At 37.8% G+C, this 25,624-nt stretch overlaps 1 protein-coding gene across 1 annotated transcript in view; it reads left to right on the forward strand.

The window, feature by feature from the left end:
- HECW2 (HECT, C2 and WW domain containing E3 ubiquitin protein ligase 2) overlaps positions 1–22,842 on the forward strand; it is a gene marked incomplete at both ends in the record, with an annotated part of 64,153 nt that extends 41,311 nt beyond the window's left edge. The window contains 9 exons of the mRNA XM_010077676.1: positions 106–230; positions 1,668–1,853; positions 6,680–6,814; positions 9,648–9,750; positions 10,746–10,842; positions 14,560–14,643; positions 16,438–16,547; positions 20,480–20,600; positions 22,729–22,842. Of these exons, the coding sequence (XP_010075978.1) occupies positions 106–230; positions 1,668–1,853; positions 6,680–6,814; positions 9,648–9,750; positions 10,746–10,842; positions 14,560–14,643; positions 16,438–16,547; positions 20,480–20,600; positions 22,729–22,842 (1,075 nt within the window). The remainder of the gene's footprint in view (positions 1–105; positions 231–1,667; positions 1,854–6,679; positions 6,815–9,647; positions 9,751–10,745; positions 10,843–14,559; positions 14,644–16,437; positions 16,548–20,479; positions 20,601–22,728) is intronic.
- Between the last annotated feature and the right edge of the window lie 2,782 nt (positions 22,843–25,624).

The following is a 25,624-nucleotide window of genomic DNA, read 5'->3' on the forward strand; positions in this document are numbered from 1 at the left end:
AACAGTTGTATACTTAGTGCTCTTTTTGCTTGTGTGATTCAAATCTATATACTTGTTTTGGTAATGATAATTACTGGAAGTCTTTGTCATTCACTTTGCTGTTAGATTTTCGAAGAGAGAATGTGCTGCCTCACTCTACCTCCAGATCCAGACTTACTTTATTGCTCCAGTCTCCCCCTGTGAAATTTCTTATCAGCCCAGAGTTCTTTACAGTGCTGCATTCTAACCCTGTGAGTATAATGTCTACAGCTGAAAGAACTTTTATAAATACATGCTTATAAATATTGTTGTCTCCTGTGCAAAGATATTGCTCAGTGTTTGATGCTAAGATATTGTTAGTACATAGGGAGGCTGGATAAATTCAAACACTCATCATCATTCCTTGCAATTGGTGGGCTATCAGAGTTGTCCTAGTTGTCATTATAGCTTCTGTAGTTCTTATTTTTCACTCAATTCTTCATCTTTCTCATGATACAAAACTCATTTGTTTATTGAAGCAATAGCTTTCTTATGCAGAGGGTCAAAGGCAATTCTGTGATGATGCTTATTTTTTAAGATCACTTTGTTGCTTATGGGATGATTTGTTTCCCCTAGATTGCCTGGTTTATATCAAAATACATTAGAGGTCACACTGAACAAAAAAGTGTCTTATCTGTTGTGCCACTTCTTCAGTGCTTCTTCTTACATAGTGGGGTTTTTTTTCAGTGTTTCTTTTCCTTTGTTTAATGGGACGTATAGTGTAAACAGAAGTAATGGAATTAATAATTTGTTGTCTGCAAGCACACTTGTTAATATTTCAGTGTTTTTTTAAATTACTGGTCAGTATTAGTTTGGTTTTGATATATATGTATGCTTATCTGTATCTGAATAATTCTGCTTAGCTTGCATAGCTTTATCTTGTATATATGAAATAGGACAGCAGTAGAAAAGACCTCTGGCTAGGGAGTAGAGGTGTAGGAGCACAGAGTGATTTCCTTAGCAGCTCACTGCAATAGGAGGGCCTATGTCTTGGCCTCTGTCTATTGCTGGTCCCAAGAGAAAGACCTGGTTTCTGGTTGGTTGGGTATTTTTGGAGGGAAGGGCCTTAACTGTTTATTTTACCCCTTTTTAAAGTTTTCCCTATTACTCAGTGCTCTCCTTTTGCTCTTTATTTTTTTTTATATAAGTTATACATGGATGTGCAATGATAGCGTATTTCTGAAAAATCAATATGGAAACAATATTTATGTAGATTTATGAAAAGTTCTACAAACTTTTCTGCAGAAAACCCTACCAACTTTATTGCTCTGTTCTATGGCTCCATTTGACTCATTATTGCAGGAATTAGAAAATATCTATGAAATCTCTACTTTTAAAGCAATTTGAATGTTATCAAATTCTTCACAGTTCCAAGAACAAGTGTGGTAAACGGAATCTGTAATGTTTTTCACACTTTGCTGAAATGAGTTAATTACAAAATTTTGTATATCTCAAGCAAAATAAGAAACATCAAACACATCCCAAAACTTCAGAAAGAGGACCATTTTTCTCATACTGTTGTGGCTTAGTTGGAGATAATTTTGAAGGTTTTATAGATGATTAGATAACTTATTTACAGTGGAAATGTCTTTTGTAGTAAGAAGAAATTTTATCTTTTAAAAGTATTTCCTTTGTTACTTGTTTTTCAGAGTGCCTACCGCATGTTTACAAATAACACGTGTTTGAAGCACATGATCACCAAAGTCCGGCGGGACACCCACCATTTTGAGCGCTACCAGCACAATCGGGATCTGGTGGGCTTCCTCAACATGTTTGCTAACAAACAGCTGGAGCTGCCGAGAGGTTGGGAAATGAAACATGACCATCAGGGCAAGGTAACTGTAATGCATGTGTGGCTCTGTTGAGTGCTTGATTGTTCTTAACAGGAGCATAAATGCACATAGTTCTTCAGATGTAAAAGGTGCACATCCTTTTCTCCTGCTTCTGCCAAAAGAAGATTGGAATTTCTCATCTGTACTGACAAAGTATTATGTGAAAAGAGAAGGAGACTGATAAGTGGGTATTAATCATTACAAGGAAAATTGCTACAAAATCTGTAGCCTTTTTACAATGAAAAATTGTAATTAGATTCCCTTGGATGTTTAAAACTTCTTTTGAAAAGAATTATCTACTGTGTAAATAACAGGCAGTTCAGTGAAGTTCTTTGGAGTTTTGCCTGTGTACTCATAAGATAATTTAAATGTAAAGTTACTTTATTATTATCTACTGAAATGTAATTAGTTACTGTTGAACCATTTGTATTGGTGGTGTTTGTTGTTTAACTGTCAAGCTTTTCCTTAGTGCTTTTTTTTTTTTTTTCCTTCTTCAACCTCAAAGTCTTTAGTGGGATTCATTAACATGCGTTATTTGCACTTATTTTCTTTAATAGCTAATCCTTTTCCTAGGTGAGTCCCCTACCCAAATGCTAAGTAGGTCCAGTGTTCATCAGTTTCTGAGATAAACTGGATGCACTTAAGACTGGCATACCTCTGGGGACAATCACTCCATTGGTTTTATATTCACTAACAGGAAAGAAATTGTATGTATTTCATGAACAGGGATCTTGAATAACTGCAAGTCTTACTGCTTTTTGAAACAGTTATCACTTTTCAATTTCTAACAAAATATTTTAAAATCAAAGAATAGACATTGTTATAGTAGTAATGTAATTTTAATGTAACTTTAGTGTATCCTCCCTATCTCGAATATGATTTTCTTTGCAGAAGATAGGAGGGTCAAAAATAGATGGTGATTAGCAAGTGAGGAAGTGATAAGGCTATCAGTTCATTTGGTAAGTCCTAATTAGGAGTGTGGGCATATTAAGCTTCTCAGTTCTTCCTTTATCAGTCTTGGTATGGTTAGCTATGAGTGTCCATATAAATAATGATCTTGATGTGTGAAAAGATCACAAGCAGATTCTAAACTGAAGGGTAGAAAAAGTGCTTGAGGGTTGTTTTCTTTGGGGTTTATTAACTCTGGAAAGCACTGTGTTTTTTCATTAGAAACACAATTAGGAATGTGCAGTTATATTAACCTTGTTCTTTACCTCTCTCACTCTTATATTTTAAGTCATTCTTTTTCTGTTCAGTTCTTCAGAGGCCAGTTTTCTCCTGAGGAGTACAGCAATTTTCAATTGACTTTAATAGTACTCCATACAGAGAATTAGACCTTTGGATTTGTGGTGTGGGATTTTGTAACAGTGATGCTACCACAACATTAATCAACAAGAGGAAGCACTGAATAAGTCTCCATTGGGATTTCTTCACTTTGAATTAGGCTCAGTAATGTTCATTTTCATTATGTTGAATTGCCTTTGTCACAAGTAGCACTTGTGGCCAGTAGAAAAGCCTGATCAGCACTCAAGAGGGATGGTGGCCAGTACAGGGTGAGACCAGTGCTTGATGAGACCAAACTGAAACTGGACCTGCCTCTATTAAAGCATAAAGCTAAAGAGAAGCAAGTAGAAATTAGCCATGCCACAGTACATAGTTATATTCCCTTTCCCTGCTGAGATGAGGCTTTAATTTATTTTTTCAAGTATATTATAGTAAGAGCCTTGGTGCTCTTGCTCACCCCATGCAGTGCTGAGTAGTAGAGTTTTTACTCCCCCTGTGTCAGTGTGGTGCTGGTTGTTTGGCCTCTTTGTAGGCTCTCTTTCAAGGTCAGCTGGGGGAATGCCTGCCTGCCTCTGAACTCCCTTCAAAGCTGCACAGCAAAGCCCAGTTGCCCTCTTCCTCTCCTCCACAAGGAGGCAGAAGACCATTGGAAATAGTAGCAGGAAGCATCACAGAGGCTAGAGAGGTCCCTGAGCTGAACTCAGTCTGATAACTGAAATTCTGCATTGCTGCATACGTGTGCATACAGATACGTACGATACAGATAAGCATCCCAGTGCATTAGTGCAATATGTGTAACCACATGTTCATATTTTAAAGCCAGATGCAAAAGTATATACCTTTTAATTAGACCTCTGCAAGATATGCAAATACATAATAAGCTATTGTAGGACATTTATTTTTTGTTTTTTCTATCTACGATGAAAGAGTCCATTATAATTGATAACTAATGTCTTCGATAGGAAGAAAACGTATTTCAGCAAGCTTCATAGGCTTTAACTGGAAGGATAACTTGGGCAACTACCTGTGTTTAAAGGGCTAAATGAGGTTTGGGCACTACCCATCTTATATAAGTCTCTTCAAGCATGATGATTTATGGATTATAGTAGACAGGAGTTACGGCAGGGCTTTTTTTGAAAGGGGACTCTCAGCCACACTCTATTTTGAGCTGTATGTCGATGTCCAGATTAGCCCAAAGCCTTGAAGCTCCAATGATTACCTTCATCGAAGCTTCAAAGTAGTAATTTATGCTTTATTTAAAGTAGGCTGCTACTAGCTAGCCTGGAAGCATTCGTATTGAATAAGACATTAACTTGATGTTTAAACTGAGTTGTTTATTTAAGTGTAATGCTAAAGAACCCTACATGCAATGTTAGACTGCTACATTAACTCAAAGAACTCTGTAGCGCAACTTTGCGTAGTACTTTCTCCTATATTGAATCAGTATCTTTTTTTCTAAGTGATTTTACAGTATAATGTTGACTTAATTGAATTAACTTTTGTTTCGATGAAAGTGCTTCACATCTTATAAATACAGATAGACCAGACTAGAATAGTAGATACGTGGACATTAAAAAGACCCTATACCAACCACTTGCTAATAAGTGAAATAACCTGTCAATCAGGAGCAAAATTGTCAGAAAGCCTGGATATGTTCCCACAGTGTCTTCCAGTCATTTTCCAGGCCCCAAACTGAAATTTCCAAATGGCTTTCATTCTGCTCTCCCACTGGGTTCATATTCTCTAATCTGTATCCTTGCGCTGCAGGTGACGTCGTTATTTGTCAAGGTGAACAAGCTGTGCACCAGACTCAAGCGTTGCACTTAAAATTGCATTTATTGAATACACTTTCTAGTTTTTGAACTGTGGAGCAGTTGCACTTGCATATCTGTAACTATGTCAGATGGTCAAAACAGAGTTCTCCCTTAGGGTTCTGGTAATGGGATTCCTTGCTTGTAGGCACAGGTTACAGGTACAGGCAATCGCTGTTAAGGATGTAGGAGGCTTGCTGCACTCTTCTGGAGCTTTTCAAAGGTTTTGCAGCTTTGGTGTCTCTCCATATGCTTCTCCTTCCTTCTGAAATGAAATTATGAATATTTTCTCTGGCCACAATCCGTAATGATATTTAGTTGCTGTATAGCATGGCACACTGGTTTGTCTTCATAGCAGTCAGAAGAATTGCATTTTCTCTGCTCTGGCTATACCAAGCAGTCTGAATCAATGATTTCATGAATATTAAGCTGGCATCGCTGCCAAAAGAGCCAGTTCTGCTCTCCTCTTGTCACTGGTGGGCTGACCGAGGTCAGAGGAACCAGCAGGGAGAGGGGCAAAAGAGAGTAATTTTAGCCTGGAGCAGCTCCCCCGCTGGGTTCACTGCATGCCTACACAAACACTTGTGCCAGCACAAGGCAGGAAGGGTGCTCAAGGGATGAAACAAGTGGTCAGGATGGGGGAAGATGAGAATGTTTCTTTTGCTGACACCGCAAGGCTGAATTGTTTATGAAACTGTGGTCAAAGTACCTCACTGGTATCCAAACACAGAAATGGCTCCCACAGTCCCCAGCCTCCTCTCTGCTGGTCCAGATTCTTTGATTCCTCAAACCAGATGTCACTTTCCTGTAACCCTCCTGCTCAAAACTGGGATCTTTTTTTTTGCCACTTCCACATGTTTCCAGCATTGTGACTGAAAAACCAAAATGTGTTGAAATAGAACAGTGCTGGTTTCCAAGTGCAACACTAACTCTGGAAAAAGCTTAAATTTCAGGGCTTAGAAACCTTTTTGGTTCAAATTGGACAGAATTGTAGGAGGTTTTCCTTTTCCAGGATACGTGCTCCTGTGACCTTGCTTTCAGCAAATGACTCACTGGCCAATATGTGGTAGTTATTACTGGTTGCCTGATTTAAATGTTCTTGTTGCCATGATCTTTGTGTTCCTGACTGACCTTTCTTTTTGTGTTTGGTGTTCATTTTTTTTTTTTTTTTGCTTTTTGTTTTTGTGGGTTTTTTTAAGGTTAGCAAACTTAGAATAGTTGTAACAGCAAGATGGAAAAAATTCCTGGTGGCCTGTAATCATAGTTCATCACAGGATGCAATCATACACTTGACATTTATACACTTAATTGTGTTCATAATTATACGGTAAATACTTGACAAAAGGGAATGATTTTGCCACTTAATGACATCTTTTTAGATGCTTATAAGGAAATGAAAGGGAGAATACACCAGGATTACTTTTATTAAACATTTAAGTCTTCTCTTCTTGACAATCATAATAAAGCTTCCTGCTTCTGATGCTTGTCAGATGATAATTTCAAAGGGATTTATAGACATGAATGAAGTAAGGCATTAAATAATGCATCCCTTCAGTGAGAAGGAAAACTGTTATCCCTCTTCTGCTGGAGGGAAATGCAAGCTACAGTAATGTGAGGAAGATTTTTCCAAAGCCTCCTGTCAGCAGATCCTGAATAGACATTAACCTCAGACATATTTAAAAAAAAAAAAAAAAAGTATTGGCTATAAATTCCTTCTTCTTTCTCCTTCTCTAGGCTTTCTTTGTTGACCACAATTCCCGCACTACCACGTTCATTGACCCCCGGCTTCCCTTGCAGAGTAGCAGGCCCACGAGTGCTTTAGTCCATCGGCAGCACTTAACTAGGCAACGCAGCCACAGTGCTGGTGAGGTGAGTTGGATCTGCCCCTTCTCTTCAGGAACCACCAGATTTTTAGAATCATCGTCTTTCAAATTGTTCCCTTCACAATTCCGTGTTCTGAGGAGCATGATTCTTCTGTAAGCATACACTACTCATCTGTAAATATTTATTATTTTATTTGCTAGCCATTGTTGCTTTTGCAATGTGTGATTTCAGAGTAAAAAGTATCAGAAAGTTTCTCTAACTGTTAATTCACAGTAACCCCATTTAACCACAGGAGAGCATCTGATTACAGATTACCAGTATCTGTATCCTGTTGTTTACCGTCAAAATATTTATTTTGTCTAGCATGGTGTCTGCCAAGTATATTGATAGAACTCTGCAAATAAAAGGGGAAGAAAAAAAAGCGCATGTGTGTGTATATATATTTAGATGTGCGTCTTTCTGAATAAGGATAAAAATATCTTACCACATATAGGCTTATAAGACTGTTAATGCATTTGCATATGTATTTCATCTCTACTTGCTGAACAGAAATACATGGAAAGCACTATTTTGTTGATATGTCACTGTGGACCATTTTCACTGGCAGTCTCCATATTGTTGTTGTAAGTTCTTTTTACTTGTGAGCAAGTGTACGTACAATGTTACACTTCAGTTTTACTTTATTTACTCCATACTGTTGGCTGTAAGTTGTCTTTTCAGGGGAGGGCTATTCCATGCCAGGAATTAAAGGTAATGCAGTTTAGAATGGCAAGAGAAATGCTCTGATTTAACCTTCTTGACAGATGAAGTTCTGCCAGAGTTCTGTTTGAGAGCAGGCATGAATCTTCTCTGCTGCTTCTCTAACAGGGCTTCTGCTGAGCTGCAGCAAGTGCGTGCCATACCGCTGGCTGAGTGTCTTGTCACATCCTGTGTGAACATTGTCTAGTTACCCACGATAGTTTCTAACCCCAACGTAGGGTTTATTTTACAAATGGTTTTAAATAGCATTTTCTGTCAATTTGGTGATATGATGTAGGCAATGATGTCTTACAGCAGTCAAGAAAGCCAGAAGTGTCTTCGTACAGCTATTTATATCTTCGATAGGGTAAAGCATGTATTTCTGTTGTGATTGATTTATAACAGAGCAGAAATAATTTATTTTTCTTAACTTTACCAAATACACACTGAAATTATCTTTCTTTAGGTAGCATGAAGAAACTCTGCACTTAAAATTGAGAGATTCATGTCAATCGTGCTGCTGAAGTTGTCAATACTGCAAAATAACTGTAGTTTATCCTACAGGAAGTCATCATATGTATTGCGTTTACACAGTGCTGATTACCTGTTGAAATGTCACAATCCATCTAGATACATTAAATTCCTTAAACCGTGTTTCTGCATGTAATTTTTATAAGTATTTCCTTTAGAAGTATTTCTAATTTTTAGAAGTATCGATATTGCTACAATTATAACTTGAATTGAATAGAAGTAGAATTCCAGGTGGGAATCTCAAATATTGCAATTCAATACTGTATTCCTATTTGGGGGTTAATGATGTAATAAGTTCATCTATATGCATGTGTGTGAATCTGAACACCGCTTTTTGTTCTGTGCTTATGACTTAAGCATTGCATATTTGCAATATTTTTCCTATTTTTAAACCGTTGCATCAAGGAACTGTACATTATTTCAAACAATGAATACTTAATGAAAAAAATTCTCAAAATACTTTCTTCGGATTTGCCTTGCCACGAACTTTGATGTTTTGAAGGCACTGACCCAGTTTTCACAGGGAGATGCTCTAAAACAAACATTAACCAGTGTAAGGAATGCCTTTTTAGCTAAAGCTGAATTGCAGTGTGAAGCTGGAGCTAATAATAGTGACATTCCTTTTCCAGCACAATGCCTACAGGAAATAATTTTCCATTTTTCTGAGAGTATTACAAGAGAGCACAAAGATCTTGGGAGCTATCTCAGGACTTTTTCTTCTTTGTGATTTCAGAGACTGGATTTAAAAACAACCTTTAAAAATATTTTATCTTTTGCAGTTGGATGTTTTAGAGATCTTTGAAGTTTGGAATGTAGTTCAAATTCTAACCATTACATGTAGGCAGAGGAACTGAGAAGTAAACATAAAGGTCCAGTAGGATGAAAAAGAGGTTGAACAAGATAGTGTATATAGATAAAATACAAAATACTGACAATGTAGAAATTACTGAAGCCTAAACACACAGAAAACTGCAGAAGTTGCCCTGACATCATAAATGCTACTAGGAACAATGTTAGATTGTGGTTCTACCCTAAAAAAATGTTCACATACAACCTTTTTTTAATCCCTGAAAGTGAACACAAAAAAATCAGAACAGTTTTACTGAATGATTGTAGGAAACGTATTTTGACCAGTTTTGGACTCATTTGCCTTGCCTGAATGTAAACTCGCTTTTTTATCCTCCTGCTTGTTTCCAGTTGAAATTTAGGGAAATTCCACTTGTGCACAGATGTAATGGAGGTGCTAATGAAGGAGCAGAATCTGATTTTCGGAACATTTGATATGGATAAAGGTGTCCATGAAGTATAAAAGACCCTCTGAAGGAATCCTAGTTTTAATTTTTTATTTCCTTTTCAGAATGGGTCTATTATTTAAAAATAGCAATAAACTTTCATTTTTGATTCTTCATATTAACAGGTATAGTATACTAAATAATGTTTTACTAATAACTGTCATACAACACAGTGATTGCTGCTGCAGTGGTCACTAGGATCAAGCAAAGCATTTACGTACATGCTTAGTTTTAAGCCATGAGTTCTCACTTTTATGTACCCAAGTACATATCCTGCCACAGAGACGCACTCATTGTGGTTACTTGCACATTTTCAGGTCGGAGAGGACTCCCGTCATTCAGGACCGCCAGTTTTGCCGAGGCCGTCTAGCACATTCAATACAGTCAGCAGAGCTCAGTACCAGGATGTGGTTCCAGTGGGTATGTCAGCATACAGCGTCTTTTCAGAGAAGTTCTCATGTCAGTGTGCACTGCTGGGTTTTTCATTTGGTTGGGGTGGGTGGAAGTTATCATTTGATTACTTCTGTCCATTAGCATTTCCCAATTGTTCAGTTGCAACCCCCAGGAATACTACTGAAAAGTGTCTGCGCACAACTAAATAACTGATGTAAAACTTCTACCTTCTGCGCACCCTTACTCAACGCAGTGACAGGAAGAGTTGAAGCCAATAAGCCAAGTTGTGTCCTAATTGGACTCCATGTATTCTCAGTGATTTTTGTACAACTTCTGAGCATCTGTTTTGGCAGGAAGTGTTAATCAGCTTGCAGATAGCTTAACTTCTGTTCTCAGTTACATACACACAGAGTTACTGACTTCTGTGCCACCAAGAACAGAATTTAGCTTACTGAATCTAACAGCTGTCACATTGTGCTAAATCAAGATAAATTAATCCGATTGACTATAACTGGCTCTTTGTACTGTGGCATGTTTACTTGAAAATCTCTGCTAATCTAAATCCTTCCCCTTGCCATGGGCATGGCATGCATACACTGCAGGCTCAGCATTTAGGGAGGATTTGATAATGGGTGTTTCCAACGACTGTTTAATGTTTGAGACTGGATTTCAGTGCAGTGAAAACCAAGGTCCCTGCAATTTTATTCTAGTAATTAATATTCTAGTTTGACCTTAGCAAAGAGTGTGAGTGATAAAATATAACAGAAATTGCTAAAAGAATTAGAGCTGCTAACAGTGGAAAGGACGTGTCCCAATGTGATTTGGTTTGTAATCAAGAAGCGTGTTCCCTAAATGACAGTAGAATCAGTAGCTTGACATGAAAAATTCTTAACATGATGCTGCTAAACTTAAAACTGTGAAGGTGAAGTCTGCTGTCATTATTTTTCAAAACTCAGAAGGAATTCAGTCCTGTCTTTTAGTATCTCCTTGTTTCAGCATGATATTTTTGTTGATGTTTTCAGCTTACAATGACAAGATTGTTGCATTTTTGCGGCAGCCCAATATCTTTGAAATTCTACAAGAGCGTCAACCAGATCTTACCAGGAATCATTCACTCAGGTAATAAAATCAGTGAAGTTTGCTATTCCCATTTCATTACAAAATGCTAACTAGAGTTAGTTTCTTTCATAAAAATTAGCAGTGGAACATAACAGATTGTAAACTTTTGTCCTATTCAGACATATTCATAAAGCTGTGGGAAATAGTTCTTTATTGTATTTCTGTGTAACTCCCTGAAATAAGGTTTAGGAGAACAGTGGTAATGTGTTAGTACCAAATAAAAGTACCTACAAGAAAATGTTTGGAACAACTGGCATAAGAGATTTGCTGATGGCTTCAAAATGTGCCAAGACAGCTGGATGGCATGGCAAATGTGCCCATTCAATTGAGTATGCGTACAGCTGGGAGCGTGAGGCACTTGGACACTAAATTTAAAAAATGCTGGTTTGATGGTTGTAGTCTGTCCTGTGCAGAGAGCTGCCAGTGCAGTGCTCTGTGTTCCAGATGCCTATCCACACTGGCTGGCATAGCAGCCAGCACTGATTTTCTTTTTTTTCTGTTCTCATAGTGTTGCTTATTGATCCCTTTTCTTCCATATGCTACAAGTTCCCAAAAGTCAAGAAGCTGCCCTGTTTTGCAGTTTCCCAAAGTATTGTGTTCTAACAAGTTTTGCGATGAGGCTTCTATGTTAAAGATTTGTTTTACCCTTTAAATAAATCCTGGCTGACAAACCTGAAGTGACATACTAGCAGAATACATGTTCTCTAGAAAATACAGAGAAAAGGAGCAAAACAAAAATCTACAGTTCTCAGCCTGTCAAAACAGTTCATATGTTGCACCTGTATCACTACAGACAAGTTTGTCCCACCAGGCTTGGTTTGAAATGTGAACAAACGAATCTGTTGGGAAATAGTATGCAAACAATTTCTGATTATTAGGTGTTTTTTTTATTCCTTTTTCCTTTCCCCGGGGTGCTTGGCTTCCTTTACTCTGATAGCAGAGTGTTCTTCATGTGTTTTGTGGTTTTTTGGTAATTCGGAGTTCAGACTGTTCAAAAGACTTGTTGGTATTATCAGATTCTGCTTTGTGTAGAACGTTGCTTCCTGATTACAGAATCATAATTTGCCACAAGCTGAGCCCTTCTCAAGAAAAGATGGTCTTCAGATTAAAAATGAAAAATCAAAGGATAAAAGATACTGGTTTCTGTAACTCCTAATTTACTTGAGACTACGTATCCTGTATGCTTACTTTGTAAACAGACTGAAGATCTATGCCTAATTTACCTGCTCTAGCAGAATGATTGAGCATTTTAATGACCATAGTTTTATTTTACATTAAGTAGGATTGGTCAGAGAAGCCATTCTGTTAAGTCAAATTATTCCATTGTAGCCTTAGTCTTTGAAGTTAATGTATTTGCTTAAAGTACCTTCCGTTATACCTCTCTTATATTCTTTTAGAACTGATGATTTAGTAACATTTCTTATGTTTTTATGAAGGTATCAGTTAGCAAGTTATTGGAATCCATGTCTATTTGACACATTGTGAGACTAAGCAATACCAATGACATTGCTGTAACACTCGATGAATTAAGACCTAAGTGAAATCCCACACTATGAATTCTTTGTCTTTTTTTTTTTTTTTTTTTTTTTTTTTTGTGCTATGATCAGTACAGCTGTCTGGAATCTATTTCTTTGAGGACTTCAGTGCAATTGAAGTAGACTGATGATGATATTAAATATTATTACTATTACAGTTATTACATCGGTGAGGATGAAAATCAGTATTTGACCAGCGAAAGAGGACAGAGATAATTTGAAAAGATCTCTTGTGTTTTCTGTCTAAAATAATTTTTCATTTCTAGAAAGAATGAAGAGATGTGATAGGAAGTTGAGGGTCTATTAAAATATACAATGAAAGTATACTACAGGTAGGAAATTGTTGTTCAGAGGTTTTATGGTGAAGTGAGAATGTTGTACTTATCATACTGTTATTAAACATGCAGCCAGGATCACATCTCATTGCAAGCCTCCACAGATAAAACTGAGAGGCTGTTAGATAATGTAAAAGGCTTCAGGCAAAGGCACCTATTGCACATTAAACATAATTTATATTTTAACAGAAGTTAAAAGGCACATATTTGAAAAACTGTCATTGAAATCACAACTCATTGGTAACCCCAAGAAGTCATGGATTGCATTCATTTGCAGGGCTGCATGCGTTAGTCAACCCAGAAAACAGCCTTCTGATTTCTGGTGTTGCTGCCGACTAAATGCTAAGATACATTTTGTAATCCACCATTTATTTCCTCAAACTTTGCCATTTAGACACTGATGTGAATTGGACTAGGCCCTGGGCATTGTAGGGCCCCGCTGGCAGGTGGACAACGCGCGTTGGCTTTGGCTCAGCGCTGAGCGAGCGGAACGAGGGGGCTTCCAGGCTGAACTCGAGTCTTGACTGATTGCAACTGCAGTGCTGACAAAGCGGGTGCTTGACTTTCAGAGAAACACTGAATTACACACTCCTGCTACTGCCACAACTGCCACCCTGGCAAGCAGGGACTGGGGGCTCCGGGCACAGCCTAGCTGTGCCCCTTTTTCACCCCTGAGTATGCTGTAAGTGTAGTGCAAGGTACCGGGGAATGTGTGTGAGGTCCACTGTTTGAGAAGGTCATCATGCACAGTGATTTTAGAGACAGGTGGCAAGAAATTTGGTTTGATCCTTCTGTTGAAACTGCTGTGCATGAAATGATGTGTTCCAGAAATTCATATTGCAGCTTAAGCGATGTGCGAGCGGCCTTGTTACAGTGCCGATTGCAGGGATCATTTGTGACCTTCTTGTCACTATTGGTAATAGGACAGCGGGGTAGATGGACCTCTGAGCTGAGCCAATGCTGCTGTGCTTATGTGGAGTTCTTCACTTTTTGTTTGTTTGGGGTTTTTCTCCTTTGGAATTGGAACAGTTTCTACTGCATGGGCTTGGTTTTTGTTTTCTTTTCCTCCTGAAAAGTAAAACCAAATCAGAATTTCTCTCTACCATCATATACCTTGTACTGATAGAGATAAAATAAAAGGGATGTACTTTCACTTTAGAATGCATGAAAAAACTACAGAGAAAAAAACCAAGAATCAACCATATTGAATATAATTCAGTATAGATCCTGAAAATCTGTATGTTACTATGCTCAGAGTTTAGGATGCATAGACTCCACCACAGTGACCAAACTGGGTCTGGGAGGAATGGTATGTGCTTGGGTGAGACAGAGGGGGAGAAATAGTACAAGGGTTTTTCTGGAACATCTCTTAAATGCAGTGTGTTCCAAAACCCCCGCTTTTAAAATCACAAGTGTGCATTGTAATGTATGGCTTGCGTTTGTACAAGGCTCAAAAAAGACAATACCTCTTTAAACAGTTCACTTTCAAAATAGTAATGTCCTCCCAGGGCTCAGCCTCCTGCTTTGAATTCAGGGACACAATTCAGCATGAACTTGAAGGATTGATTGATTATTTTTTTTACGGATTGGATGGCTGTACTACCTGAAGCAGCCTGAGCATTGAAGAGATGAGGGCAACAGGAGAATAGTTCCTCAGAACAAATTAGCTTTTTGGTTGTAACATTTTGCTTCTCACATGGACATGGTGTGGCAGGACATGGTTTCTGAAACACAGAAGCATAACCCAGAGGTTTTTATGATATACCTGTACTTTTTCTTGTTGCTCTGGTGTACATTGGTGTCTTATTTGCAAAAGATATTTTGGAAGTATTTTTTTGCTTATGCAGGGAGAAGATCCAGTTCATCCGGACGGAGGGAACACCTGGGCTGGTGCGTTTATCCAGTGATGCAGACCTTGTCATGTTACTCAGGTAGGTACTGCTGCTGTTGATACACATGTGGAATATGCTGTGGCAGCTGCTGAGGAGCCTCTCAGTGAGCAGGGTGTGCTGATTTAGTGACCTCACCTTTTCCCCTTCAGTGCTTGGACTTGCAGCTGGGAGAGCTACGACTCAAGGGTCAGATTTTTTATTTTCATCATGTTCAGTTTCTAGATGGTAGTTGGAGGTCACTTTTTTTTTCATAGGGGTGATGGAATGTGATATTCTGTCTGAGGAGAGACGAGTGCAAGAGCACTGTGCTTGTGATTTATAGGGGTTTGCCCAGACCGCCTTGTGTTGTCCCATTGCAGCCAGCTCTGATGTTTAGATAGGTGGTACAGTTTAGATGTCTGCAAGAATGTGCCTTCTGCTGCTTCAATAATGCATCTGTTTAGTTCTGTGGTTTTGGAAGTCCGTATTTGTGAATTGCAAGAATGTGCCTTCTACTGCTTCAATAATGCATCTGTTTAGCTCTGTGGTTTTGGAAGTCCGTATTTGTGAACGTACATACTTGGGATGTGTTTTTATTACTTAATGTCTGGCTGCTTCGTTAATAAAGGCAACATGGTTACAGAGTTCAAGAAATGAGAAGCTGCTTCTTTAATATTTTACTCAAAAAATCAGGCAAATTTTTTTCTAAAATTTAACCCTTGTATCTTCATGTTGTATTATTTTCCAATGTAAAAATGCATCAAGAAATTAATGAGTACATGTAAAATCGAGTCTAGTGAAATAGGGTTGGCATTAGTAGTAGTATTTTGAGGTCAGGCTGCTCCTTTCTGGTCCCTGAATCTCTGAATTAATTACAGCTATAAAAAAATCTAATTTTAAAGCCATGCTGAAAATAGGGTTGGCATTAGTAGTAGTATTTTGAGGTCAGGCTGCATAACGATAATCCTTTCTGGTCCCTGAATCTCTGAATTAATTACAGTTATAAAAAAAATCTAATTTTAAAGCCATGCTGAAGCTTTTTAAAAATGAGAATATTGTTTCTTAAAAAAACTTTTAAAGTTTTTTTTATATATAAAATGCATCAAGATGACACAGGTTTTAGGCAAAAAAAATCTGGCTTCAGCTATTTGTTTTTAAATAAAGATTGCATGAATGATTTTATCATTGCTCTTTGACTGGGTTTTATTCCCTCTAGTGCACGTTCTGTTAACAGCAAAGGCTGCAAATAATTCTTATAGTAGAAATAAAGCAAATTCAAAATTTTGTTTGCAATCTCTCTTTTGTAGAAAAGCAAAAATCTGTATGACTAATTTTAAACAAAAATTAGTAGGCACTGCCTCCCTAGAATAACTTTATCATGTTCTTAAGATTTTATTTCTCATAATCTACTTTTCCCCCCCAAAAAAAATCTAACTGAAAAGTATTGCTTGAGGATTTTCTTCCCATTTTATTAATAACCTAATAATAATATTGCCCTGACGACATATTATTGATAAAATGTTATCTGTGCATACATTAGTTTCTTAAAATGTTGGATGTTATACCTCAAGACTGGACTGAGTTATTGTGACCTTACTGTAAGTAAACACTGGTGTAAAATTGAAGGTGGGCTAAGTTAAAATAGTGGTGTAGTAATTGCTGCTTTCCAGTACTTTCACGATCTGATTGGGAGAATGGCAATAAAATATTCTGTAGCACTCAAGTGTCCATAGTGGAAATAGGCAAGTGACTACCGAAGTAAGCAGGTTAGTAACTAGAGATTTATTCCTAGAAAATGCAAAATGCCCTTCATTCAAATAAACAGGTTATTTCTTACTTGCTTCTTTTTGCCAGCTTGTTTGAGGAGGAGATAATGTCATATGTGCCACCACATGCCTTACTTTATCCTAGTTATTGCCAGTCCCCAAGAGGCTCGCCAGTATCTTCGCCTCAGAACTCTCCAGGTAAGTTGCTCAGGCACAGCTTTGGCAGGGGCTGTACAAAATCGTTTCTCATACTGCGTAAGGATCAGTTCCTGGTCAGTAAAGTCAGTAGCACACTCCTGCTCCCTTCCCAGGAGTCAGAGAACAAAAGCAATATAAAAATTATTTGACTATAGTTTTTTTGTTTGTTTTCCAAATTGAAATTGTTGGCAGCCTAAAGCCAAGAACCTACTATTTGGAAACTATAACCTGTTCCCCTTTGCAGTTCCCAGTTTTCACATGGGTAAAGTTACATGAGCTGAAGCACCTTCTGAGTGGTCAGTGAGCTTGTCACTGCAGCACTTTCATTATGATGGTATCTGTAAGATACTGTAGTAGAGCTAGTTTAGTTTACGTTTTGCTACATGTAATGACTTTCCACCTTTCTGAAGATGCAACTTCTTTTGCTCCAGCAACAACAAAGATTTAGTCCTACTTTTCAGCAAAGTCAACAATTGTGATTGCATTTGACTGTCAAACTTGAACCTTTGCCTTGGGCTCACAAGATGTTTTGCCAGTAGATTTTGTTCTGACTTGTAAAACATGCAAACTTGTTTTTCATTGATGCGAAACAACTAAGTGACTGTTCATGCCAGGATCCTGATGCCTAGATAATTAAAAATATGAGGTCTAATAACTGTACATTAAAATGCCATTGTTAATGGGGCTGTTAGGCAAGAAATGACAATTTTATGTAAAGCCAAATTGTTGTCCCTTAACATGAGTTCAAAAGATAGCATATTGCAGCTGTCTGGAAAGACACGTCAGAAAGGAATGAAATTGATATTTCACATATTAACTAAGTTGCAGATCAGAACTGAATTAGTTCAAATATGACAAGTTCCATTTGACCTCTGAAGGCTAAGTACAGCAGTCTGAAGTTTATCAATGTCACTGTTCTTAGTTTTCTCAAGAAGAGAATAGGTAACTAAAACAAAATCACTGCAGTAAATTGGAAGTGGCTTAAGGGAATTTCTACAAATTTGAGAACAAAAGTATAGATAAGCAGAGAACATTTGGGATGTAAGCAACTCTAGGTAGTTCCAGACAATAAGAAAATTTTATCACAAAAAGTACTGTGATTTTTTAATGGGCATTTCCCAGTCCACAATCATAAAAAGCTTTGCCTTTTAAAGAAACCAGATTAAAACCATTCATAAACATGTCCTGAGTGATAGCTTTTCCTGCTGCTGGACATAGGACCTCTGTAGAACCTATTCAAAGAAACTATCTGAAGAATGTAGTGGTCTTATAGCATTCTGCAAAGCAGCAAAATATAATACTCACATGTATTGATATTTTTGATATATAAATGCTTTAGATATAACTGTTTCCCTTTGTTGAAAAGGAAGAATAAAACCTGCATGTATGCATCTTATTTCCAACTGCAAACCTGGCAGTCTTTTACGAGTAAAAACAGTTCTGGCTTTCAGAGTTGTAATTTCTTCATTGCTAATACATGCACCAAAGCATGCTGGGCAGAGCTTCACTCCAAAAAAATAATTTCAAAATGCATTCAGTCTTTAACATCTGTTCCTCAAAGAAGTAGCACACAGTAAAGGATGAACAGTGATGGTTTTAGTCCCATTCTCCTTAAAATTGTAATCTCTATTCTGTTTAATAGAAAAATATAGAGAGACCATTGAATCTCCCTGTCAGTCTGCCAATATGTATGTTTGTGTTGGTGTACAAATGACTTTTTTGATGAGAAATTGTAAATAGCCCATCATTTCTATGGAAGCTCTGTTTTTTGTCAGCTAAACTGGCTGTGCTGCACTGCACGAGGTTGCATGTTAAGAGTCTATTGTTCATATCTGTCACAATTGACTGTACTTTCTCTTTTGGTAAAGATGAATAGTCATGATGCTACTTTTTATAACTGCTTTAGAATATAACCTATTTGAAAATCAAATATGATTATCACATCATGGGCATTTTTTAGCTCTTCCATTAACATCTTTTGTTCCCAAGGTGGAAGTAATCACTATAATTGCCCAGGAATTTCTTGACATATGCATCTGATTTGCAATGAGGACTTGTCATGTGCTGATGGAATAATATACTGCTGATTTCTGAACCGTGAAGTCATGTGTGACCAGATTTATGTTCTGCAGTATCTCTCAGCAAAAACTTCCTGCAGGGGTTAAGATTAAAGTATGCTTTTGTTGCATTTTTTTGGTGACTACATTTTTATACCTCCTTTGACCCGAAGTGAACTAAACAAAGTAGGGGGAAAAGGCTGATAATTAAAAGGCAGTTTATAGTTTCAAGTTTCTTTATGTTTGATAGAGAATTCAGCTGAGTGTACCATTGGAAGTCCTTGGTGCTCTCAGTAAAAGAGGATAACCACAATAGATTACGCAATGACTGTGATTTCTTTTTCCAGAGGGGTCCTGTGTGTTCCCGTTGGAGCTCTGAGGACTCCCTGACACTTTCTATTCTTCCCACACATCACTCAGCCTAGAACAAGTGACAAGCGCCCTTCTGGTCAGACAGGTCTTTTAAAGACCTGTAAATGGCATTCAGGGTTAATGCTGATCTTGCTTGTTCTCTTTTTGATCTCTGCAGAGAGATCTACTGTGCCACTTCTTCCAGCAGCCACTTCCGCAGGATGCATTGTCACCTTTTTCGTCAGACCCATACGCTTTGTGGCTGAGCAAGCTGCTCTCTTTTCCCCTGGTCTCTGCCCACAGGCTGAACAGATACATGTTCTCTCTCTTTCATAACCTAAAACGTTATGTTCTCATGCCTTCACCCATAGTAGCAATGAATGTTTCTGTATTGGCTTAGTTTTGCACAGGGAGCCAAAATAAAACTCACATAAGGAGCTGATTGTCACTTAAAAGATATAAGTCAGCATGTACGTGCTTCTGAACAGTTCATTCGTATTTCCAGTGCATTATGGGCCTGTTAGATGACCACCAGTTGCAGATAAGTAGTTGGCAACCTATGTATGCTGTAGGGCATGAGAAGTTTTAAATGTCCTCTGAGTTTTTTGTGGGGGATGTCTATACAGCCATGCAGGGGAGGAATTTAATGGTATAAAAAGTAGAGGTGAGAAGACGAATGTAAAAGGGCTAGGACTGACTGCCTCTTTGGCACACTCTCTTGCAATCAAATAAATTGAAGTAATTTATCCAGGGAGGCAGTGGAAGTTCTAATGGCTGTAATATTCAGAATAGATCAGACTAAACACATAATTTGTGTATGCTAGATTTGTACATGCAGATGTGAGGGTATGCAATTTTTTTGGCATACAGATCTCATCTCTCCCTGCTTTTAAGGAATTCAACCTCAAAAACAGTTTTTCAAAAATAAATTCACTTAGATGACCATGATGCATCTTCCTGCAATCAGATGTGAAAAGTTCCACAAACTTAAATTTGGTAGCCTTTCCATTCTTCCAAGATTTTTCTTCCTTGTATTTCCCCAAGGAAAAGCTTCTACTAGGGATTTTCCAAAAGTCCTCCTTCTTCAGCTTGATGTATTCAACAGGGGCACAACAGAGTACAATCTGTTTATGCTTCATTTCTGAGCTCTTGTTTTTCCTGATAATATTAAAACCAGAACAGAGCACTACATTTATTGCATGAGCTATTTTAAAGGTTAGATGTAAAGTGTACTTGACAAACAAAATTAAGTCTTTCCAGTTGATTGTGCTGTTTTTAATCCATCTTTTGCATTGATCTGGATTTGCTCTTTGAAGACTTACTTTAGAAAAATGATACTATTGGAAATGAGCAACCAAAAAGGGTTGGATGCAGATCAGATTTGAAGTTATGCAACTTTCTATAAAGGTGACTAAACCAAACACATACCATGCCTTTTGCTGTTAAAGAGTCTTTTCAGTAGAGGATGGGACATTAATCACTTCATGTCACTACAGCTCATTCTTTGCTTATTGCTTCCTGCAGGTACTCAGCGTGCCAATGCTCGAGCTCCAGCTCCTTATAAAAGGGATTTTGAAGCCAAGCTGAGGAACTTTTACAGGAAGCTGGAGACTAAAGGATACGGACAAGGCCCAGGGAAATTGAAGTATGTTGAAGAAGCTCATGAAACTGGATTTGTTTCTCAGGCAACTTGCCTTGCACATCCACAAGGTTCTTCCCATTAGAAGGAATGCAGATGTTATAGTTACTCCTGCACTTCTGGAAATACAAAGCCCATCATAAAAGACTTAGTGACAGCATATGATTCATAGCAGAATGAACACAGCATAGGATACAGCAACTTCTAAGCATTTATTTTCTATGTTTCCTCCAACTATATTTTCATACAATAATATTACCAGTACCGTGCCAAAAAGTGCTTTGGGAAGAAGCATGCAAAACAAGAGACATCTGAGTTCTTCCATTATTGCAATTGCTATGATATAAACAGTTATATTTTCTCATGTCTTTTTCCATTGAAAAAAAAATAGATAGGCTTATCTTTTGTACATCATTGCCTGTATTGATATCACAGTCCTCTTTAATCAAGAGGACTCATAAGATTGTGTGTTGTTAAATTCTAAGGATTGCCTTAAAAAACTGCTTATATTTTTACTTCAGCACTCTGAATGCTAGAATCCCTGGAGTGAGGTCTTCCATCCTTCATTTATTTGGCAATTGTGTGACTACATAGTGTTATGTTAAGGACCATCATAATAATTTTGTAAATTACCAAGTCTTGTGCCAGTTGTCAAACTCTCATAGTTTGATACTCTCATAGTAGCCAGGAGGCACTAGAACCCTTTTTTAACCATTTCTTCTATTAGATTAGGAGGATAGGTTGTTTGTTTGTTTGTTTTTTATTTCCCCCAGCCAGTTACTTCTCACATTTTTCAGAAATTTGTGTGGAGCTCAGACTCGATTTATGTGACCTTGTTAAAAGTTCTCCACAACTGAAATGGAATTAAAATAGGATTGTTTAGAAAGTCTTAAGAGGCAGAGGTTGGACATTGTCTGCCTTTAATGGAATGAAATCATAATCACTTAAAGCTTAATCTGTGAAAATTTTGTCATGAATGCTTAGGCAAATAGCTGGCAGAAGAGGATGGCATTTGCTCAAGATCCATTACGTTTCTTGCACCTTTTTTCCTGACCGATTTGCCATGACACTGTGGATTTTTAAGCAGAACAACCGCTTGACTTTTGAATAGAAATTTTCTCTGAGTTCCTTTCCCAGGCATACACTGACCTGCTCCTTTTTTTTTTCAAACCTGGACCCAGCACAACTTGCCTACTGCCTGGGTCCTGTTGTTGCCCAGGTCCCTGGCCGGTTCCTGGCCTCTCCACTGCTGTGTCCTCTGCAGGACAGCACAGTGCAGTCACTGACTGAGCTCTGCTCACATAGTAAGGCCAGCAAGGGCTGTCCAAGAGGCTGTGTGGAGGGATAACGTGCCTTTCTGTGGGCAGCAGCAGCTCCCAGCTTAGGTCTGACTGACTGATCAAACACACACATAAGGCAGTATTTTAATATAAAGCAAGCTAAGTTGCAGGAAACTAATTAAACCCTGATTTTTTTTTTTTTTTTTTTTTTTGCAGAAGATAAAGTGTTTAAGTATGGAGAGTTCTTTCACCTCTTAGTTTAGATCCTTATGACACTTCCTCACTTTCACAGTTTTTCTTTTAGAAGCTACATCGTGTTTTCACATGCGATGCTTCAGTCTGGTTTTGGACAAACAATTGCCATTCCTTCTAGACTTTTCATCCTGTCACACTTACACTGGGAATAATGTAGGAATGTGGGATTCTGGAGTTACCATTCAGTCTTTCCTAAGGTTTTATCTTTTTCCTTGTTACAAGATTGATTTTTATACAAAAGGTTACATTCTTGCTTACAGTAAGACTGATTTAGAGGCCCAACCTCACAAAAGGAATTTAAACTTAATGAAAATGCCCACTTCAGGACATTTCCCATTGAAGCCTTTAATTTAAGGAAGAACGAGGGTAGAAAAATAAGATACTACACTTCTTTGTATGGGAGACATTTTACTGAAATCTAAAGTAGATCCTTGAGGGAGATAGACTAAAGATAGACAGAAGTTGCCTGATCTGGATCAAATTATCCAGCAGAACCATATCTCTCTACGAAGTTACCCTTCTACTTTGCAGTGTAAATATATGTTTCCAACTGTGCTACATGTTTACAAATTGTTGTTTTAAATTATTTTGCTTTTCAGATTAATCATCAGGAGAGATCACTTGCTAGAAGATGCCTTTAACCAGATCATGGGCTACTCAAGAAAAGACCTGCAGAGAAATAAACTCTATGTCACGTTTGTTGGTGAAGAAGGGTGAGTAGAACAGGGAAGTATATGATCTCAAAACTCAGTGTGTCTTGCAGCTACTATTTCACCAAACTTCTTGTGGTCTAGAGTGAAAAGAGGAAGGATTACAGTCAGGAAATGCCACTACATAGGCCTTGAACATACAGCTGTTCAAGATGACTTTTTAGGCATTGTGAAATGTAATGTATCCTGCCTTTGCAGACGTAATGCATGTGTTTGTGTGGATTTTCACAATAGTTGGTGTGTTTCAGAATGTTGCTGGGAAAGCAAATTAAAAACAAACAACTTTCTTGTGTTATTCATATTTCTTTTCTGTCAATGCTGACATTGTATCTCCAGTGCTTGTTAAAAGACAGCTGCCGTTTGTTGGAGGGGGTGTGCTTCAAGAGTAGGCTAGAAGCTCAGTCCTTGTTCAACTGCTGTCTGAACAGGCAATGGGAGCAGAAAGCCCCCAGTGCTGCAGGAGGTGCTCACTGCCTCTCTAGGCCAAGGTCTGCATCACGAATAAAAGCAACTAGACTGTTGCTAGTTGTCAAATAAATGCAAATATTCCTGGCATTTCAAAGTCACTTCAGAGAATGCTCAGTTTGTGTCTAATGAAAGTCTAACATGTTAGAGGTTGCGAGATGTGCATTGCAAAGCAAGATGTGGTTAGGTTTTCTTTGCAAGTGAAACCGGAACAATGTGCAATTTGCCTCTTTCATCTCTTGATTTGTGCCCCCTTTTTCAGATCTTAAAGCCTACTGCCTTAGGCACAAATATTTTAATTGATATATTTTTTGAATGTATTTGTAAATACATCCAAAATTTTATTCCTTGATATTTAGGAAAGTGCAGCACACAGCTCTTGGAATGCTGTAGTGTGCATTATTGCCATGAGATGTGTGAGTCTTTAAAATAGCTCAGTTGTAATAGCAATATCTCATACAAGATTAGCTAAATTGATCTGTCTCTGAGAACCCCTAAATCCTGTTGTTTGTTTAAAGTTCACCCTCAAGTGCTTAAGGTTAATAAGGACTCACCGAAGTCTTAAAATAAAAAACGTTGACAGCTGAGAGCCAAGTGTGGACTTGTTCATATCAATAATATCACCACGCTGTCTGAGGAGAAACTTAGAACTGGAATGTCAAGGCTGGTGCAGGATGAGATTATGTTATATTGACAGAGCAGGGTGGGGATGCAGGAACATGGCCTGTTTTACACATCCCTACCAGCCTTTACTTTCACAACTACAACCTTGACTCAGATTTAAAAATGAAAGGGAAAATTTTAAAATCATATGTGAGATAGAGATTGATCCAGATAGACTGTCTCCTTTCAGCAGACGTCAGGCTTTGCATTTCATCACTCAGTACAGCAAGATGAGGAGTGACTAGGAAATGGGGGTGACACATCCTGTTCCCATTATATAGAGCTTTACCCAAGACTCTCTTCTTAATGGAAAAGAATTAGTTAATTAAGAGCAAAGCCAAATTAAAATGACGTCAGTTCTCTATTTACAAATCTGTATTTTGAATGAAGAAAGGATGTGTGCAAACAGTACTGTTTCATCAGAGATGGTGCAAGGATATGTATCACATCAAACTATTCATTTGGCCAGGTGTAGAAAGACAAGTCAGGGTGGAGGAGTGGAGGACGAGGAGAAGGAGGAATACTGAAAGTTAATTGTTTCCTGTTTGCTCCTCCTTTTCCTTTTTAAAGTTTTTAAGTGGGAGTTGCTCTTGCATTTCTTTTCCTCTCAGTAAAGAGGTATAAGTCTTAAAGTAATGGGTAATGAATCCTCACAAATTAAAACATTTTAGTAACTATTGATTTATTAATGTATAAATTGGTCAGTGGGGCAACTCAGACATAATTATTGTTGTTCATATGATTTTCATCATGCCTCATAATGTCTGAGATATTCTTTGAACCTTTAATTTCTAGAGTCATGCAATGGTGATACTAGTTGAATGTTTTTATATTCATACTTCCTGTGGTGATAAAGAAAATTTTAATACAAAGAATATGGTTCCTTAAAGTTATTTTCCCTAAGTTCTATTAACTATTAGCAAAAGCTGCTTTGCTTTTGAGTGGTAAATCTGAAGTATTAATGGTGCTTCCTAGGAGACGAGTCATGTTGCCAACAACACATTACTCTACTCCTGAATACCCAAATGCCCCACAGTTGCAGCTGTTGTGTGGTTGCATACCTCTTGTATGAAGTTTTCTCACCCTTGTGCCAAGCCTTTAATTGTGGGATAAATCTGACTGGCAGTGCAGGACTCTCATGACTGATTTATTTAACATGACTCACAGTAACTCTGCGTACAAAAGGAGCTGTATGAAATGGCTGGTAGTCAAGCACACAGATACTATTCTATCTTAAAATTTCATAGTGAGTCTGAAAATCCCAGAAGTTTGCAAGAGTCTTCTAGATGACCCTTTAATTGATTCTGGTATTTGTGCCAAGATTAAGATCCAACAGTTGTCCATGATACCAGTCCATTTTGGGTTTTTTTCTGCAATTTGAGGATAGAATCTGCCCTTCTTGCCAGGGTAATGATCTGTTTCAGTAGTTCACTTCTGAAGCTTAACAGAAGCAAAGTGCTTCCAAATGACTGAAGGGAAAATGTTTTTATTCAACAGAAGAAAGAGGCTTTGTCCTTAACTTGATAATGATACCTAGCCTTTACTTTCCTGACAACTTCATCCTCAGAACCAACTCTCATCTATGTTTGTCTTCTGTAAAAGTTCATGAGCCAAAACATTCGTAGCAGAAGATGGATTGGGAACTGGCTGGAGAACA

This window comes from Pterocles gutturalis, unplaced genomic scaffold (assembly GCF_000699245.1).
Source record: "Pterocles gutturalis isolate BGI_N339 unplaced genomic scaffold, ASM69924v1 scaffold6048, whole genome shotgun sequence".
NCBI lineage: Eukaryota > Metazoa > Chordata > Aves > Pterocliformes > Pteroclidae > Pterocles > Pterocles gutturalis.